The 18,919-nt window shown below is 44.0% G+C and overlaps 3 protein-coding genes across 11 annotated transcripts in view; 2 read left to right on the forward strand and 1 right to left on the reverse strand.

Annotated features, from left to right (window-relative positions):
* The window catches only part of CA6 (carbonic anhydrase 6), a 29,380-nt gene extending 23,654 nt beyond the window's left edge, over positions 1-5,726 (reverse strand). The window contains exons 1-3 of the mRNA XM_061601263.1: positions 5,644-5,726; positions 5,346-5,479; positions 1,654-1,833 (exon numbers count right to left, since the gene is read on the reverse strand). Of these exons, the coding sequence (XP_061457247.1) occupies positions 1,654-1,833; positions 5,346-5,424 (259 nt within the window). The 5' untranslated portion in view covers positions 5,425-5,479; positions 5,644-5,726. The remainder of the gene's footprint in view (positions 1-1,653; positions 1,834-5,345; positions 5,480-5,643) is intronic.
* The window catches only part of LOC133372516 (solute carrier family 2, facilitated glucose transporter member 5-like), an 87,907-nt gene that overhangs the window by 66,523 nt on the left and 2,465 nt on the right, over positions 1-18,919 (forward strand). The window lies entirely within an intron of this gene.
* ENO1 (enolase 1) overlaps positions 1-18,919 on the forward strand; it is a 66,876-nt gene that overhangs the window by 17,993 nt on the left and 29,964 nt on the right. The window lies entirely within an intron of this gene.

The raw sequence follows: 18,919 nt of genomic DNA on the forward strand, positions 1-18,919 counted from the left end.
CTGAAGCTTGCATCATACTTAAAACGGGCTGTTCTGGGCCAGAGTTGCCATCCAGATTCTAACCCTCGTTTCAAATGGGTTTCAAGTTACCTCTGGTTTTAAAGCTAACAACCACGGTTTCACGCTGTGTTCAAGCTAGTCCTGATTTCAAATGGGTTTCAAGCTAACCATGGTTGCTTTAGCCTTGGGGAGAACCATAATGCTATACCATGGTAAATGTTGAAGAGGGAAGGGAGGGGAGAATTCATCTGGGAGAGAAGGAGAAAGGATCAGGCAGGTTATAAGCCCCCAAGGCTTTCCCAGTGTCATAAACATGATTAAGACAGAGACTGGGAAACACTACATCTTGGTGTCCTTAGGAAAGCCAGGAGGTTTCATCCTCATCCTCGCAATTGCAATATAGGGGATTGTCAGAGGCAGTATACTTCTGAATACCAGTTGCTGGAGACCGCAGGAAGGGAGAGTGCTTTTGCACTCAGGTCCTGCTTGTGGGCTTCCCAGAGGCCATGTTTGCTGGGGCTGATAGGAGTTGTAGTTCAGCAACATCTGGAGAACCTCTGCTTGTGGGGAATCTTGTTGTGAAGATTGCTGAGCTAATAATAAATGCTTCATTTGTTTTTTTTTTTAAAAGAGCTATTTAAATGCTTAGTATTATCAACCGAACTCTAAACGAAGATTCTTGTATTGACCTGAAGGGTTTGTTTATCTATAGTGGGGGTTCCCAAACTGTGGTCTGCAGATGAGCTTGATTCAGATGGTCTGTGGTGTATCCATAAAAATATAATTAAAAATCATACAGCACCTAGCACTGTGCATTACAGTTGCTACCACAGGTAGCAACATCATTAAGTGGCCTACCAAGACCCTTGGCAATTTTCAAGTGGTCCATATGAGGAAATAAAGTTTGGGAATCACTGATCTAGAAAAGCATCCTTGTGTTGATTTATGATACATTCAGGGAATGGATCGGGTAGGCGAAAGCTGTCACAGGAACACAGGAAAGTGCTTTACAAATCAGACTTTTTTATCCAGCTTAATATTGTCAACCCTGACTGGCAGCAGCTCTCCAGGATTTCAGACAGAGGATATTTCCAGCCCTACCTGGAGATTCCAGGGATTGAACCTGGCAGGGCCAGCACCAGGCATGACTTAGGCACAAGACTGCTGCGGGCCTGGGTCATTGTAACGCTTACCAACACCCCCCCCAAGCAGTTTGCATGGGCTTAATGTCAGCCCCACCTCTGGCATCCCCACACGTCCATACCTCCTCTTACCTAAGATGATGGTGGAGGTGTCAGTGAGGTGATGGTAGGTGTGTGGTGTGTGCACGCTAGTGCACTGACGCAGTGATGTGGGAGGTGTTGCCTGGGAGTGTGGAGCTCCTGCTGTACAATCCACAGCAATGTTGGCCTGGCTGCAAATTGCACCCTGAGACCCGACGCTACTGCTGATCACAGAATAGGAGCTCCACCCTCCCAGGCCCAGCCTGAGGAGGGGTCCTCTGGGCCCATGCCAAACCTGGCTGTCTGCTGGTGCCAGGCCTGGAAACTGGGAATGTATGCATGCAAAGCAGACGGATGCTCTCCCACTAAACCATGGTTCTTACCCTGGCCCATCACAAGGCGTCATCTCTTACCAGTCACTCATATTTACCTGAATGGCCGTTGTTGGTCATCGTGAAGTGTCCTTGCAGCGGCCCATCATAGCCGTGGAGCTCCAGTGTTTCTAGTCCCGGAGTGTATCTGACATATTTCTTCCGAATATCGATGGGGGATTGATGCTTTCCAAGGCAGTCTGGGAAGTTAGTTCCCCAGTGCGCTTCATCCAATTCCCCTTCAGCAGGAATACCAGAGAGGGGGAAGAGGAAGAAGAAAATTAAAGGAAGTGCCTTGGACAGTAAATTTCAGAGGAGAATTGCCATTGTCCTTCCCCCATTGAAGACACATCATGTCAATGTTCTATTACACTACTCAGAATCAGGCCAGTGGCCTTCAAAAATGCCTTGAAGATGTTGGAATAAGCAAACTTGTATGTTCCCTTTAAGGGATATTTGGGAAATATCCCATGTACCTGTTTACCAGTGATGTAACTTCCTAAAGGGTGGGGTTACCTGGCCCTCTCTTCCTCATCCTTTGTCTGGTAGTTTTTGCATATTCTCCATTAAGCTTGAGGAGAGAGAAGCATCCACACAGCTTCTCTTCCAAGATGACAATTATCATGGACTGAGACTTCTGTTTTTCCATCTAAGCTAGAGCCTATGTTTCCTGAACATATGAGAGGTCGTGAGTAAACATTCTTTATCTTTTACTTAAGAAGATTGTGTCTGTTATTATTTGTGTCCGAGGGAAAGGGTGGACTGGTTGATTCTCATCCCGCTGCTTGCGTTTATATCTCTGCTAAGAAAGAGGACCATGAAAACTGTTCCTATTTCACATATTTTTAAAATGCCAAACAGAAGATTCGTTTGTTCCAGTCACATCCTCCACACCGTACATTTGAGGCACATGGCTTCCGCTAAAGAATCCTGTAGTTTGTTAAGGATGCTTGGAATTGTATCTCTGTGAGGGGTAAATTACAGTTCCCAGGATTCTGTGGGGAAAGCCATGTGGTTTAAATCTGCTTTAAATCTATGGTGTGGAACAATGTTTCTATGCCGCTTCATCTTGAGATGATGCTCTTCCTTATGATGGTGCAGTCTTACAGTTTGATCACTCAAATGTATCTTTTTAAATCTGCTCCATGTACGCCGCCGTTGGAGGTCTTTTCCCTGAAAGGCGGTGTATAATACTTGAAGTAAATATTGTTATTGCTTAATTAACTACATTCCATGACATCACAGCAAGTCAGGTCAGGTCAGCCAGTGGCTTCAACGGCTTGAAAACAGCCAGTTTTGGTGGTGAGGTGGAGTTGGTCTATAAATGCTCCCATTTTCTTTAATGTCCAATTCGTTAAAAGCACTTTCCGCTCTTGCTTTCTCTCCCTCCTCTTGATATATTTAGCCATGATGGCTGGGTAGAGGTCTCAAGGCTGCCTCTCAAGACTCCCTGCTTTGTTTGCAATCGATATGGAAACCTTTCCTCCCATCTTTGTCAGTTCCCTTGTCAGCGGTGGTGAGTTATTGATCTGTTGGATGCTTCGCCACTTTCCAAACGAAAGTGCAGCAGAGATGAGGCAGAAACAGCTGCATTGGCTTTCTGCAACAGCCTCAGAAGGAAGCTCCCTATTATTTTAATCCAAATATGGGGGTATATAGGAAGGTGCCTTATTGTGATCCAGACCTTTGGGCCATCTCTCTCAACCCTACCTGGAGACCCATTGGGGATTGAACCTGGGACCTTCTACATGCAAAGCACATGCTCCAGCATTGAGCTAGGGACCTATAGCCCTCCAGAGGTTGTTGAAGTCCACTTCTCATTAGCCTTAGTCAGGATGGGAGTTGTAGTGCAACAATATCTGGAGGGCCACTGGTTCCCCATCGCTGGAGGAAAGGCTGCTAGGAGCACCATCCAGAAAGGAGGCTCCCTGCTGCGTCTCTGCATGAGTGCCCGCTCTATCTTTTATTCAGATGAATTAAAACAGGGTTGAGGAACCCGTTGCCCTTCAGATGTTGTTAAATGATGGGAGCTGTAGTCTGGCAGTATTTGGAGAGCCCAACATTCCCCATTTTAAGCTTTCCCCATACATAAACTTAAAAGCACATATATTTCACTTTAAAAATAATTTGGATCCCAGGCTACTTCCATATATAGAGAAATGATCTCAGATGGGAATTATCACCCCTCTAACAAGTTACGGCGGGAAACTGCCAACTTAGTAAAAAGCCCCATGCATCTGATGAAGCAGACTCGAGCTCATGAAAGCTTTACACCTTAATAAATGTGCCAGTCGTTAAGATGCTACGAGACTCTTGGCTGTCTCATTCCCCCTGCCCCGGTAGTAGCTGGAGCCAGGGTAGTCAACAAGGAATGCTCCAGATGCTGTTGAACTCCAAGTCCCACCAGCCATAGCCAGCATGACCAATAGTCAGGACAATGGGAGTTGGAGTTCAGCAACATGGGGGGGGGCATACGTTGGCTATCCCTGAGTTAGAGTATCAGACTCAGTGGTCTTGAACCAGCCAGTATAGCTAATCCTAGCTGTTGTGGAGGGCAGGCTGTAGTCTAGGACAACATTTCCCAACCTTTGACCATTGGCCATGCTAGCTGGGGCTGCTGGGAGCTGGAGTCCAGCACCGTCTGCAATCCCAAAAGTTGGGAAAGAATGATCTAGGGAATGGGGAATTTGTGCGTGCACGCACGCACACACAGGGATATTTGCTGATTATATCTGTTGATAATGGTTTTATATTGTTTTATGTACATCACATAGAGGTGTTTTGTGTTATTAAGAGGTTTGCATTTTTACACCCCCCCCCCCAAAAAAACATTTTTTTCCCTGCTGGTAGGGAGTTTTCTTTCCCATGCAGGAACATTTCTAAAAAGTGGTATCTCCCATCTGCCATGGCACAATCTATTCTACCACTTCCGTATTTATGTATTACATTGATATCCTACATTTCCCCAAAGGAACTATTTTTTTTCAATCCTCATATCTTTGGGGAAGTGGCAGAGCCCCTGCTTTGCATGCTGAAGGCCCTGGGTTCAACTCCCTGCATCCCCAGGTAGGTCTGAAACCCTGGAAAGCCACTGCCAGTCAGGGTAGGCAATACTGAGCCGGATGGCCCGATGTTCTGATTCAGTATAAATCAGCTTCCTATGTCCCTAAGTATACTAGCTGAGATATAGTGACCGTGCCAAGTTGCCACTGCAGAGCTGAATCAGGATTTGAACCTGGGTTTCCCGGATCCCTGGTCTGATACTCTGACTACTACACATGCAGGTTTGACATTATTTTTAAATCGACATGCATAGGGTTAGGGTGTGTGATGCTGCAATCTTAATCATACAGTAGGGCCCTGCTTTTTGGAGGCCCGCTTTTTGGTGTTCCGCTAATACGGTGGCTTTCAATTAGAGTAAGGCCCCACTCATACGGTGCTTGTCCTGCTTTTACGGTGTTTTTCGGGCATTGGGCGCCATTCTATTGAATGAGTTCCGCTTTTCGGCGGGGGGTCTGGAACGTAACCCGCTGTATGAGTGGGGCCCTACTGTATTTACTTGGGAGGAAATCTTTCTGGAAACAAATTGAATTTATGTCTGAGTAAACATGCCTAGAATGAGCCTCAGTTTACACCTAGTCCTTTTGATTCAACTGGGTTTTCAACCCTGAAGGTTTCTAGCAATGAAGGCAAATCTTAAAAACAAGGGCTACAGACCCCCCCTCCCAACCCAACCCTGTTTCCAGATTACCTTTGTATGTCCACTCTAGGACATGAGAAGCACCCAGCTGCAGAAGGAACAGGTGGAGCACCCAGCTGCTAGTCCTCATGGCTCTCCGAAGCCTGAAATCAGTCTCCAGTCGGGGAACCAACTCCTTTTCTTTTCTAAGTCACCGAAAGAGTAAATAACAATTTACTCTAAAGCCAACCCCTCTTTTCTCCGTGCCCCTGCCAAAACAATAACAAATATCCTGTGGGTTCCACACACGCACGCACACGTACGTTGGGGCTGCCAGTTTATAAACCCTAATGATATCTTATCGACCCACCTGTGAGAGAAGCTGCCAGGCGCTCTAATGGAATGGCAAAATAGCAGAGCCCGGGAAAAGATCGCAGGGTCAATGGCACCAAGGCAACGTTACGGTTTGGTATCTTTGCAAAATGCTCGCTTCCTCCCCTCTCAGGAGCTGTCGTGATTGACCTTCTGCAGAGCAGTGTCCTGGAAGCCTTAATGTTTAATGCTTCCTAGCATGCATTAGAGAGCCAGTGTGGTGTAGTGGTTAAGGTGTTGGACTATGACCTGGGAGACCAGGGTTCGAATCACCACATAGCCATGAAGCTCACTAGGTGACCTTGGGCCAGTCACTGCCTCTCAGCCTCATGAAAACCCTATTCAGAGGGTCACCATAAGTTGGAATCAACTTGAAGGCAGTACTACATTTACATTAGCATGCATTAAGGCAGGGCCAGGGACAAATGTGGCCCTCCAAACCTCTGTCTGGCCCCCAAGACTCTCCCCAGGCCACGCCCCCTCTCCCAAGACCACACCCCTCACTAGCCCTGATTTGCATCCTCCTTGAGTGTTTCCGCCTGCCTGCAATGTGACCCTGGCCTCTGACAGTGCCTCTTGCTTGTCTGATGGAGGAGAGTGAGGTGTGTGAGTGTGCACAGAAACGAGGGTGCGCAGGAAGTTGTGTGCCTTTTGCTCTGCCCACTTTTGCTTCTGGCCCTGCCTACCACTGGCATATGGCCCCTGGAAAGCTTGCCCAGAAGGGAATGCGGCCCTTGGACTGAGAAAGGTTCTCCATGCCTGCACTAGGGCTATAATATTAAGGCACAGGGTGTGGCAACCTTGCATTAGCTGAGTGATTCAGGCCTGTTCAGCATCTGAATGGGAGACCACGCACTGAGGAAGACCCCGTGAATTGGTTAGCTGTGCACGCCTATGTAACTGTTGTTATATTGTAAATTGCTTCAGGGATGCTTCATGGGAAGCAATTCATAAACGAAATAAATAATAATTTTTTTAAACTGCTTTGCATATGCTGAGAAATAACTTGCTCTTAAATTCATCATCCTCTTTTTTTTTTAAAGAAAACCTTTGATCTCTTTGTAAACATCCTGAAGCTCCATGAGGATCTGTGCTAGCCTTTCCCAACCAGTGTGCCTCCAGATGTTGTTGGACCACAACTCCCATCAGCCTCAGCCAGCATTGCCAATGGTCAGGAAAGATGGGAGTTGTGGTCCAACAACATCTGGAGGCACACTGGTTGTGAAAGGCTGATCTATGCAGTGGCAGTTGGTGGCTCCGTGTCAGTGGGGCACCTTGGACAGCTCATTGAAAGTTCAGACTAAAACTTGGAGCAGATTCCACTGCCCCACTCACGTGGAACCACTGGCTACTGCTGGATCTATGGCTGGGTTCAGTGTTTTTGTGATGCTGGTAAACATCACAGATCTGTGTGATTTTTACTGTGCAATCTACAGTAAGCTTTAGTTTAATGGGGCGTGTGTTTTGTTTTGTTGTTAAGTGCCTTCAAGTCAATTTCGACTTACGGCAACCCTATGAAACGGCAACCTGCAGGAGCATCTGTTATAAATCTCCCTGGTCAGATCTTGTAAGTTCAGATCTGTGGCTTCCTTTATAGAGTCAATGTGTCTCTTGTTTGGCCTTCCTCTTTTTCTACTCCCTTCTGTTTTTCCCAGCATTATTGTCTTTACTAGTGAATCATGGCTTCTCATTATGTGTCCAAAGTATGATAACCTCAGTTTCACCATTTTAGCTTCTAGTGATAGTTCTGGTTTCATTTGTTCTAACACCCAATTATTGGTCTTTTTCTCAGTCCATGGTATCTGCAAAGCTCTCCTCCAACACCACATTTCAAACGAATTGATTTTTCTCTTATCCTCTTTTTTCACTGTCCAACTTTCACATCCATACATAGAGATCAGGAATACCATGGTCTGAATGATCCTGACTTTAGTGTTCAGTGATACATCTTTGCATTTGAGGACCTTTTCTTGTTCTCTCGCAGCTGCTCTCCCCAGTCCTAGCCTTCTTCTAATTTCTGGACTAATGTCTCCATTTTGGTTAATGACTGTGCCAAGGTATTGATAATCCTTGACAAGTTCAATGTCCTCATGGTCAACGTTAAAGTTACATAAATCTTCTGTTATTACTTTAGTCTTCCTGATGTTCAGCTGTAGTCCTGCTTTTGTGCTTTCCTCTTTAACTTTCATCAGCATTCTTTTCAAATCATTACTGGTTTCTGCTAGTAGTAGTATATCGCCTGCATATCTTAAATTATTGATATTTCTCTCTCCAGTTTTCACACCTCCTCCATCTCAGTCCAATCCCGCTTTCCATATGATATGTTTTGCATATAAATTAAACAAGTAGGGTGATAAAATACACCCCTGTCTCGCACCCTTTCCGATGGGGAACGAATCGGTTCCTTCATGGTATTCTGTCCTGGCAGTAACCTCTTGTCCAGAGTACAGGTTGCGCATCAGGACAATCAGATGCTGTGGCACCCCCATTTCTTTTAAAGCATTCCATTGTTTTTTCAAATCTTAGCAGTTCAAGCAGATGTGTTTTAATTCTGCTAGATCTGACTTTTACCTGACCCTCATGGAAAAACAAAGCCTATTTCTCTGTGTGTGTGTGCACGCACGTGCATGCTTTTTGTAACGGGGTGGAAGGTCTATAACCTGGGTCGATGGTGTATGTGTGTGTGAAAGAAGCTACCATGTGTGGTTGTGTGGCCATGGCGCACTCTCAAAATTCCCAATGTGCCCACTGGTCTAAAAAGGTTGGCATCTCTTAATGTCCAGTTTAATTGAACGTTAGGGGATCTGCTGTTGCATTTCCCCTCTGGTGAATCAACTTTCTAAACCTCTGTGACTTCCTTAAAGTGACAAAGGCTTGCAAAAGTGACAGTGGATGCGCTGATGGTGCACAAGGCAACTCTCCGTCTCCCGGCTCCATAGCGGAATTCAGGTACATGAGCCAGTATAAATGGCTGAGTTTTTCCTCTGTCAGCTAATTTCAAGGACTATTTACCCAATCCTAGGTATACAAGAATTACGAAATGCATGGTGGGGCATGTTTGATTAGCTCTGCCTTTGCACGGTCCAATGCAGCTGTCAGAAGCAATGACTCCTCCACTGAGAGGGGGCAGAAGTGGGGAATCATACAACCCGATTTTTCACGCATCGTGAAGAACAATCATGGCCGAGATGGTGGGAAGCTTGTTTGAATTAAGGCACAGAGGGAATTCCCAGTCAGCTTCAGGGTTTGCACAAAGCTAGCAGGCAAGCTGCTGCCTGGGCCAGGTTAATTCACAAAACCCTAAATAACTTGGGCCCAAAAGTGCCCTTCAGGACTGCCTGATTCCCTTATGCTCTGCCTCGATTGTGGAGGTCTTCTGATGGGGTACTGTTGATGGTCCCTGATGCCCCTGAGGTTCGGCTGTCCTTTATCAGGAGCCAAGCTTGTTGTACGGCTAGTTCTGTCCTGTGGAACTCCTTGTCAATACATTCAACTCACATTTGAAGCACATGAATCACACCACAGAATCATGGGAACTGTAGTTTAAGGGTGGTGGGAACTATAACTGTGAGGAGGAAACTACACTTCCCAGGATTCTTTAGGGGAAGTCATGTGGTTTAAATGAAGAAATATTTATATAAGCATGACTGTCAAAGATGTTTATTAGTTACACAACCTGTAAAGATATTTGTAGTGCAATCCTATGTTTGTTTACTCAGAAGCAAGTCCCAATGTATTCAATGGGGCTTACTCAAACAGGGAAGCGTGCACAGAAAGGCAGCCTCAAGTGATAAGGAACATTCACCCAACCAAAAATTCAGAATCATGCCACGTTAAGCTGTTTTGCAACTGTTTATACTTTTTATGGTTATTGGATTTTTAAAGGGATTTATTTCTCGTTGTGAGCTGTCTTGGTTTCCAATCGGCAGTCCTACCACGCAGGGTTGTGGGGAAGACACCATATGCACACACACACGGGAGATGTAAAAATACATACCCCCCTTATAATAGTTTATTGTCCAAATGAGTTGGTCATTGCAGAACCTTTTTTTAAAATAAAATCAGCATTAGTTTCCTACATAATAAAAGCAGTGATATCTATGTAAACCCTGCCTAATTGCTTTAAAAACAGAATTGGAGGGGAAAGAAATATTTACAGCACACACACAGTTCTTTACTATGTTCACTCAAAAGTCCCATTAATTTACAGCACAATCCTAACCACGTCTACTCAAAAGTAAGTCATACTGAATTCATGTAGGATTAGTATTGCAGCTTTATTCCCAGAAAAGCAAGTATTGAATTAAAGCTCCATATTGGGAAGGTTTTCAAAACACTGCCATCTTCAACAGCCCAGGAAAATTTAAAGTTGTTTGACTCATGAACACAAGAGGAAAAAAAGACTTTTGGTACTGCTGAAAGCTATATACTTACTCAGTTTATGAGCCTTTCAGATAAACAGGAAAAACAGTTGTTTTCTACCTTTGCAATGGAGTCTAAGGGCTGCCTGGGGCCCCAGAAATCCCTTGTCAATCACAATCCTGACTTCACTTATTGGCTACAAATCTGAAAGGGTGGGGTTAGAGCAGCCAGCTAAGAGATCATTTAATGGAAGTTGCGGGGGGAGGGGCTGATGTTTTGGTGTATATCTTGAGAACCAGACCACCTAGAAACTTAATGTTTTTTTAATGAAAGCTGAGTCCGCATATTAAGCTAACTTACCCGGAGACCCGGAGAGGACCCCAAAAGCTGGAGTATCCAGCCAAAAACTGGATATCTGGTAACCCTATCTTCAATAGGCACCAAAAAGATAACAGAGATGGCACCTGTCTAATATTTAAGGGGAGGGGATTCCAAAGCGTTGGTGCCACTACATTAAAGGCCTGTTTTCTCATAGTGGCTAAGCAGATGTGTATGGGAAGTCCACAAGCAGGACCTGAGTGTTAGAGCACTTTCCCCTCTTGTGGCTTCCAGCAATTGGTATGCAGAAGGTGGAGCTTTTAACAGCACAGAGATATGTCAGCTAATGCCTTGTTGATTAAGCTATTGTTACAAGTCACAGAAGCAAAGTCCATTTAAAAAAGAAAAGAAAAGGCAAATGTCACTGGCCCAGAGACAAAATTGCTGATTCGGTTGATTTCCGTCCCTGGTCGTGACACCTGATTCCCTGTTGCATAATGTACTGAGGAGAAGAAGCAAAAAGAAGCAAAACGCTTTTAATTAATTCTGCATTTTGAAAAGATGAACACAAAAACAAAAAGCTCAGAACAGCAACCGTACATTGTGGGCAGGGAGAAAAACCAGCACTTTCTTTCTTTCTTTCTTTCTTTCTTTCTTTCTTTCTTTCTTTCTTTCTTTCTTTCTTTTCTTTCTTTCTTTCTTTCTTTCTTTCTTTCTTTCTTTCTTTCTTTCAGGAAACTGTCTTGTTTCCCAGTTACTGTAGCAGTACCCCCACACTTGGCTCCATTCTTCTCGCTTTTTGGCTGCATTGTCTATTGAGGAGTTGTGACATCCAGTGGTCAAACACAATGCTGCTCTCATTCAGCAGAGAGATCTTCATACATGCTCACAATAACATAGTTTTCATGGGGCATTTCCCCCCCCCCATCTTCCAAAATGCTAGCCGGATGCTTTGGGGGTTGTTTTTTGTTTGGCTGCAACTTGGCTGAGGGAGATAAGTGAACTCATTTTTACTACATAAATGTGGGGGGGGGGAGGGAGGTGGAAAAGGAGATGGCCTACCATGGCATCAACAGCAATCAAACAAGAAATCATAAATAGTAATTTGACGCGGCTTAGCTGCTGTCTCCAGCCAGGCAAAATACATTTGATGGAGGATGTGATGCAGGGCTGATGAGGGATGTGGCCTGGGGAAAATTCTGAGGGCCAGACAGAGAGGACTGGAGGACCACATTTGCCCTCTCAGCCTGAGATTCCCCATCTCTAACTTCACTGGATACATAACAGGTTGTATTCAACTAAGTCCTACTCAGAGTAGACCCAGTGACATCAATGAACTGAAGTTAGCCATGTCCGCTAACTTCAATTGGTCAATTCTGAGTAGGACTAGCATGGGAAACCACCCAATTTCATTTTCGAATCGCTTCCTATGAAGCATCTCAAAGGGATTTCACAATACAATAACAACCATTATTATTATTATTATTATTTAGATGTATTAGTTGCTTTTTAACCAAAGGTCTCCAAACAATTTACAACACGGTTAAAAACAAATATGTATTTCCATAAAAAACCAAAACAATGAAACAGCAACAACAACCACTCCCTTACAGCCACAGAAAGCTTTGGCAGAACACTAATAACAAACAGTATCATCCCAGTCTATCAATAACTTGGAAAAAAAGTAAGTATTTACTGGCACCAAAACGATGTAAATGAAAGGCAGCAGGTGGACCTCACTGGGGAGCGTATTCCAGAGATGGGGAGCCACAACTGAGAAGGCCCTCTTCTTTCTCACCACCCTGTGAGCCTCCCTCAGAGAGATGATCTGAAGAAGGGCCTCAGGAGAAGTTCTAAGGGTAGATTCAGAGCTTGGAAAAGTTACTTTTTTAAACTACAACTCCCATCAGCCCAATCCAGTGGCCATGCTGGCTGGGGCTGATGTTGTAGTTTTAAAAAAGTAACTTTTCCAAGCTCTGGGTAGGTTCATATCATAAATGGGTAGGTTCGTATCAGAAGAGGCGTTCCAGAACTGTAAAGAGATGTATAGGTTCACACCAGCACTTTTAACTGGGCTGGGAAGTGTACAGGCAGCCAGCGTAACTGGAACAGATTGGAGTTATATACTGTGTTCACCTTGAACCCATCAACAATCGGACAGCTGCATTCTGCCCTAATTGAAACTTCCGAACCATTTTCAAAGGCAGGCCCACGTAAAGCGCATTGCAATAGTCCAACCTTGAGGTCACCAGAGAGATTACTGTAGCCAGGTTATCCCTACCAGATAGGGTCGCAATTAAGCCACTAGCCTAAGCTGCTGGAAGGCACTCTGTGCCACTGAGGCCACCTGTGCCTCAAGTGACAGCAATGGATCCAGGAGAACCCCCAAACTACAAAGCCGCTCCTTTAGAGGGTGGGTGGCCCCATCTAGAGTGGGATGCACAATATCACTCAGTTGGTCAGAGGAACCACCATGTTCATAATGATTGCAAAGTTTAAACTGTCAAATTCCCTTTTATTTTTGCTATATTGCCAGGAAGTGTAATGTTGCCAGCTAACAGATGTAATATTGTTATATTTATAGTATTGAAAAGGTTTTTGTGTTTACTGTGATATTTGCTGCTATGTTAATATTTGATTATTTTTGTTATTATGAAATTGTTTTTGTAACTGCTTTTCACTTTGCTGTAAGCCGCTTTGAGCAAATTTTTGTGTGGAGAAGGTGGCATACAAACAAGATGATGATGATATATAAAAAGATTAAACTATTGCATCTATAAACATTACACACATACTCATAGATATATTGTGGGTTTTTTGTGATGGTACTCAGAGGTACAGAGTACTGTCACCTTTTTTTGGCTGCCATTGGGATCCATTTTGTGCTGGTACCTATGGCACTTTTGTCAAGATATAACACACACGCACACACACAAATATGTAATAATATTTCCTCACATCTGTCACTGTTGGCATTTTGCCCCACTGGTCTGGCTGGAAATAGTTTAGCTGCCCTCATCCACACCCTCCTTTCTGGTATTAAAAATAGACCCATGTCGCTCCACCTCCCCTTTATAAATTAATGGGGTGTGTGTGCTCATGCACGCACGCACGCACGCACCCGCACACACAGAGGACCAGTCCAATATGACAGTTCCTGACATATCTAGCTGGGCTGTTGGGCCTAGTTCCTCAGAAGGAGAAAGAGGAGGTGTCAGGAAGTGTGGGGAAAGGGTGACCTCTGCCTGTACGGAAGAGATGGCAATGAGGCCTGATGTTAGGTCACATCCACGTCATACATTTAAAGCCCATGGCTTCCCCCAAAGAATACTGGGAGCTGTGGTTTACTCCTTGCAGATCTATAGTTCCCAGCACCCCTAGCAGATGCTTGGTCCCAAGATGTTTTAAGGGAAGATATGCACTTTAAATGGCACAGCCATGAGGACAGCCCTTCTTGTGTAAGCGATCCAGGTGTGCTTGTTTGTATTTAAATTAATGTGCTATTTACTTGGCCTATTTACATGTTGGTTTTATTTATTTATTTAGAGCACTGGCACCCAGCTCAAAAGGCTTCCAGAGCCATCTGTATGTAAACAGTTAAAACAGGGCAGTCTTTCATACCATATATTTGAAGCACTCTTACACTTGTTTAAAGGCCATGACTTCCCCCAGAAAGAATCCTGGGAACTATAGTTTGTTAAAGGGGCTGGGAATTGTAGCTCTGTCTAGGATAAAATATAGTTCCCAGGATTATTTTGGGGAAGCCATGACTGTTAAAGTGGCATAAATGTATGGTGTGTATGTGGTGTTAGTATGCCATTGGTGGTCTGGACAGGCAGGTGTGCCACTGGTGTGCTCACACAGAAATGGATCGGGGCTTTTGGTGTGGAAGGGACACATACTGTAAAAATCAGGCCTGAATGCCAAAATTGACTAGGCAATGTTTAATGGAGAGTATGTTAGGGAAAGTCATTCTCCACACAGTTTAGAGCATAGAGATCTCTTATTTGGACTTGATTTTGACATATAATTATGAAATAGACATTCTATACACAGAAGATGTTGCAAGATGGTGGCCCAAACAAACCAGGAAGTCATGAGTTCAAATCCTCTCTACCATGAACGCACTAGGTGAGCTTAGGCAAACCAGTCCCTCTCGGTTTCAGCCTTTGCTCCTTGACCTTGCCATCTGCACTACTGATGGCCAGTAATACTGATCTATCAGTTAGGGTTGCTGTGAGGATCAAAATGGGATAGTCAATGCGAAATGCTTTCAACTCTCTAAAAGCACCATTTAAACATCAAATATTACCTATGCTCTAGACTGCAGGCTTTTCTGTACCTTCAGCAAACGGTGGTTTCAGAGCTTACTCTAGAGGCTTCCTTTATTGGAATGTTGTGTATATTTTGCCCCAAATCTGTAAAAAGGTGAAATTAGATATGAGGGGAAGCCAGCAAAGAATTAACCACAGCGCAAAATTCCACACAGAATGGAAAGTGGTCACTACAGACATATTATTGCACATAACATGCAGTTCAGCTCACTTGATCAATGTGCAGTGATGTAATTGCTACAAGATCTGAAAAATGGTCCTGGCCTTAGAGATCTGAGTGCCTCCCCCCCCCCCCAAATTCTGTTCATGATCAGCGTGAAAATTCTCTGTGCTGCACATAAATCTGCTTGTGACATCACAAGAGGCAGTTGAATTCTATTATTAAACCGTCCTGTTCCCTTTGGATTCCAGCACAGACTCTTTACACTTGCCTTCAAAAATCCCCCTGGCTTTGCGTTGCCCTTCAGCCCTTATTTCTCATAATATCCCAGTCTGTGAGCATTGCTCATTCAACAGGAGATACCACATTTATGTTGTAATCACCTGGCTCTGAGATGTGTAGGGCTTTGTTCACCCAAAAAAGAACACCTTCATGATAAATGCATCGCATATGCCGATTTATATGTATAGATACATATTTGGAATTAATTACTGTAATTGAAATAAAAATGCAATACATCTCACCATAGACTGTGACTGGGTGATGATCTGTGTGGCTGCTCAGTCTGCCTTGATGCACAACTTAAAGGCCCCTCCTTTTCCACCTTCTTTAGGGTTCTTCATCTTTATTATTATTATTATTATTTACATTTGTATACCGCCCCATAGCCAAAGCTCTCTGGGCGGTTTACAACAATTAAAAACATTAAAAACAAATATACAAATATGCAAATTTAAAAACACATTTTTTTAAAAAAAAATTTAAAAACGCGAGAGATCATCTAAAATGTTAAAATTAACAAGCAAGGAAATGTCAACACTGTTATCTTTTTGGCGCCAGGTCAAGACTTTCCTCTTCTCCCAGGTGGGTCCATCAGCTCATTTTCAGGTCTCGTCTTTGGATGCACTAAAGACGGGGTTTTTTTGAAGAGAATTAATTTCAGATGAGAATATTAACGACTGGGTTTCTTCCAGCGGGGTGATGATTCAGGCTCCATGTTCAGACATATGCCTAAATGGGCAAAAGACCAGCATCCTGTTGGGGAAGAGAGCACTAGGTGCAGGGGTGTAGCAACAGGGAGGGAAAATGAGGGCATTGCCCCCCAAACGATAATTCTGCCCCCAATGAAATTTTCCTTCAGTCCCCGAATTTGATTAAGTTGATTAAGTTTATTTATACATGCTGTGCTCAAAGTGGCTTACACCAAACATGCAAAATACAAAGCACAAAACATCATAATAAATTCAAACAGAACAAAACCCAACAATTTAACAAGCAAAATAAATTAAATTTTACAAAAGGGATAATCTAAGTACACAAAGCAAGAAAGAAATTATAGCATTAGAGTAACTTAAACCTTCAGTTGAGCTTTTAGAAACACAGTTTAGGCATCCAAATAGAGGGGCAGGGCAAAGTTACCAAGGGGATGTGAACACAGTAAATGTAAGAGTTAAAAGTGTGAATGAAGTGCACACAAGTCTTGATGGATGGAGATAGTGGGTGCTATTAGTGCGTCTCATGGGTGTGGTTAGGCTTTTGGGCCTAGCTTGTGCAGCAGCCTAGCCTAGCCGAGGGCAGGACCTGAGAAGAAGCAGAGAGGTGAGTGAGCTGGCTCTCCAAGGCCCAGGAAGCCAAATAAGACCTTACTAACTCAGCCCAGGCAATGGGGAGCTGGAATACTGTGTATGTGTGAGGGCCATTTCTTCCTCAGTTTGTTAAAAAAGTTGAAAAATAATTGTTGTTGTTGTTATGTGCCTTCAAGTCAATTACAACCTATGGCGACCCTATGAATCAGCGACCTCTAATAGCATCTGTTGTAAACCACCCTGTTCAGATCTTGTAAGTTCAGGTCTGTGGCTTCCTTTATGGAATCAATCCATCTCTTGTTTGGCCTTCAATTTTTGTCATGCGAACTTGCGTACTACCAAAATAGGGTATGTGAGCTGTGCTGGTAGAGCCATCAAAAGCAGCGTTAGCAGGCTGGCCTAGGGCCTTTCTGCAGAGCAGAGATTGTGTACTTCTACAGTTGATCCTAGTACCTATAGTTCAGAGAGACATGTAGTTTATACATGACATTTTGTGTGTAAGCCGCCTTGGAGGCCTTTTTGGCCAAAAGGCGGCCTAGAAATAAACCTTAACATAACGTGCTGTCCAGCATTTCCTTATGAAAAATTATGCTTATAGGCATTAATTTTTGAAGTGAAACTTCTTTTAATTGCTTTCCTGGCATGGCAAAGGAAACCAGGGTAGTTAGTTCCAGGAAGTAGCTGCCTCAGGAGAACTGAACTCACAGTTCACAAGCTGACAACATTGTACCTGTGCAAGGAAGCCTTTCCACACATGCACGTTTTGTATGCTGCAGGACTCACCTTTGGTTACATCTATAGCTGTGTGTGAAAATTCATTCTCAACTTTCACACTTGTATAAACACCATACAGGGGTTCAGTTATTCGTCAGAGAAAAACAAACTGCATAGAATCAACAGTATAGTTGAAAGAGGCCTGCAAGCCCCCCCCCCCTGCTCAATGCAGGAATCCAAATTAAAGCATCCCTGACAGGTGGCTGTCTAGCTGCCCTTTAAAGGCCTCCAGTGTTGGAGAGTCCACCACCTCCCTAGGTCATTAGTTCCACTGTCCTACTGCTCTAACAGTTAGGACTTTTTCCTGATGTTCAGTCGAAATCTAGTTTCCTGTAACTTGAGCCCATTATTCCTTGTCCTGCACTCTGAGACTGCGGAGGAGAGACCCTGGCTCTCCTCTGTGTGACTACTTTTCAAGTACTTGAAGAGTGCTATCATATCTCCCCTCAGCCTTCTCTTCTCAAGGCTAAACATGTCCAGTTCGTTCAGTCTCTCCTCATAGGACTTTGTTTCCAGTCCCCTGATCATCTTTGTTACTCTCCTCTGAACCCGTTCCAGTTTCTCTGCATCCTTCTTACAGTTTGGTGTCCAGAACAGGATGCAGTACTCAAGATGAGGCCTAACCACTGCCGAATAGAGGGGAACTAGTACTTCACACGATTTGGAAGCTATTGCAGCCTAAAATAGCATTTGCCTTTTCTGCAGCCACATCACACTGTTAACTCATATTCAGCTTGTGATCAACAACAATTCCAAGATCCTTCTCGCATGTACTGTTGCTGAGCCAAGTATTCCCCATCTTATAACTGTGCCTTTGGTTTCTTTTTCCTAGGTGTAGAACTTTGCACTTTTCCCTGTTAAATTTAATTCTGTTGTTTTCAGCCCAGTGCTCTAGCTTATCAAGATCATATTGAATTTTGTTTCTGTCCTACAGTATATTACCTATCCCTCTCAAATTTTGTATCGTCTGCAGATTTGATAAGTATTCCCTGCACCTCCTCATCCAAGTCATTAATAAAAATGTTGAAGAGCACTAGGCCCAGGAACATGCCCTGTGGTACCCTGCTAATTACAGCTCCCCAATTTGAGAAGGAAATATTAATAACCACTCTTTGAGTCTACGATTCTGTAGCCAACTGTGGATCCACCTGATAGTTGTTCCATCCAGCCCACATTAGCTAGCTTGCAGATTAGAATATCACGGGGTGCTTTGTCAAAAGCTTTGCTGAAGTCAAGATATATAATGTCCACAGTATTCCCCCAAAGTCTGCCAGGGAGGTTACCCGATCAAAAAATGAGATAAGATTAGTCTGGCAGAATTTGATAAATCCGTATTGGCTTTTAGTAATCACTGCATTGTTTTCAAGGTGGTTACAGATTGGCTGCTTTATAATCTACCCAGACTTTTCCCAGGGATTGATGTCAGGCTGACTGGTCTGTAGTTCCCAGGTTTCTCTACATTCATGTATCTTTGAATCAGCGTTGGAAGGGAGCTTGGAACTCACCCAGTCTAAACTCTGCTCATTGGGGGATCTGCAAGGCAGGATGCAACTATGGCTTGCATACTGAGGAAGGATTGTAGTTCAGTGGTGGTGCATCTGCCTCACATGCAGGAGGTCCCAGAGTCAAGCCCCAGAATCTTTAGGTAGAGCTGGGAGAAAATCCTGCCCGAAACCCTGGAGAGCCACTGCCAGTCAGTGTAGATAACACTGAGGCGGATGGACCAATGGTCTGACTTGG

The sequence above is a fragment of the Rhineura floridana genome, chromosome 18 (genome assembly GCF_030035675.1).
Source record: "Rhineura floridana isolate rRhiFlo1 chromosome 18, rRhiFlo1.hap2, whole genome shotgun sequence".
Classification (NCBI taxonomy): domain Eukaryota; kingdom Metazoa; phylum Chordata; class Lepidosauria; order Squamata; family Rhineuridae; genus Rhineura; species Rhineura floridana.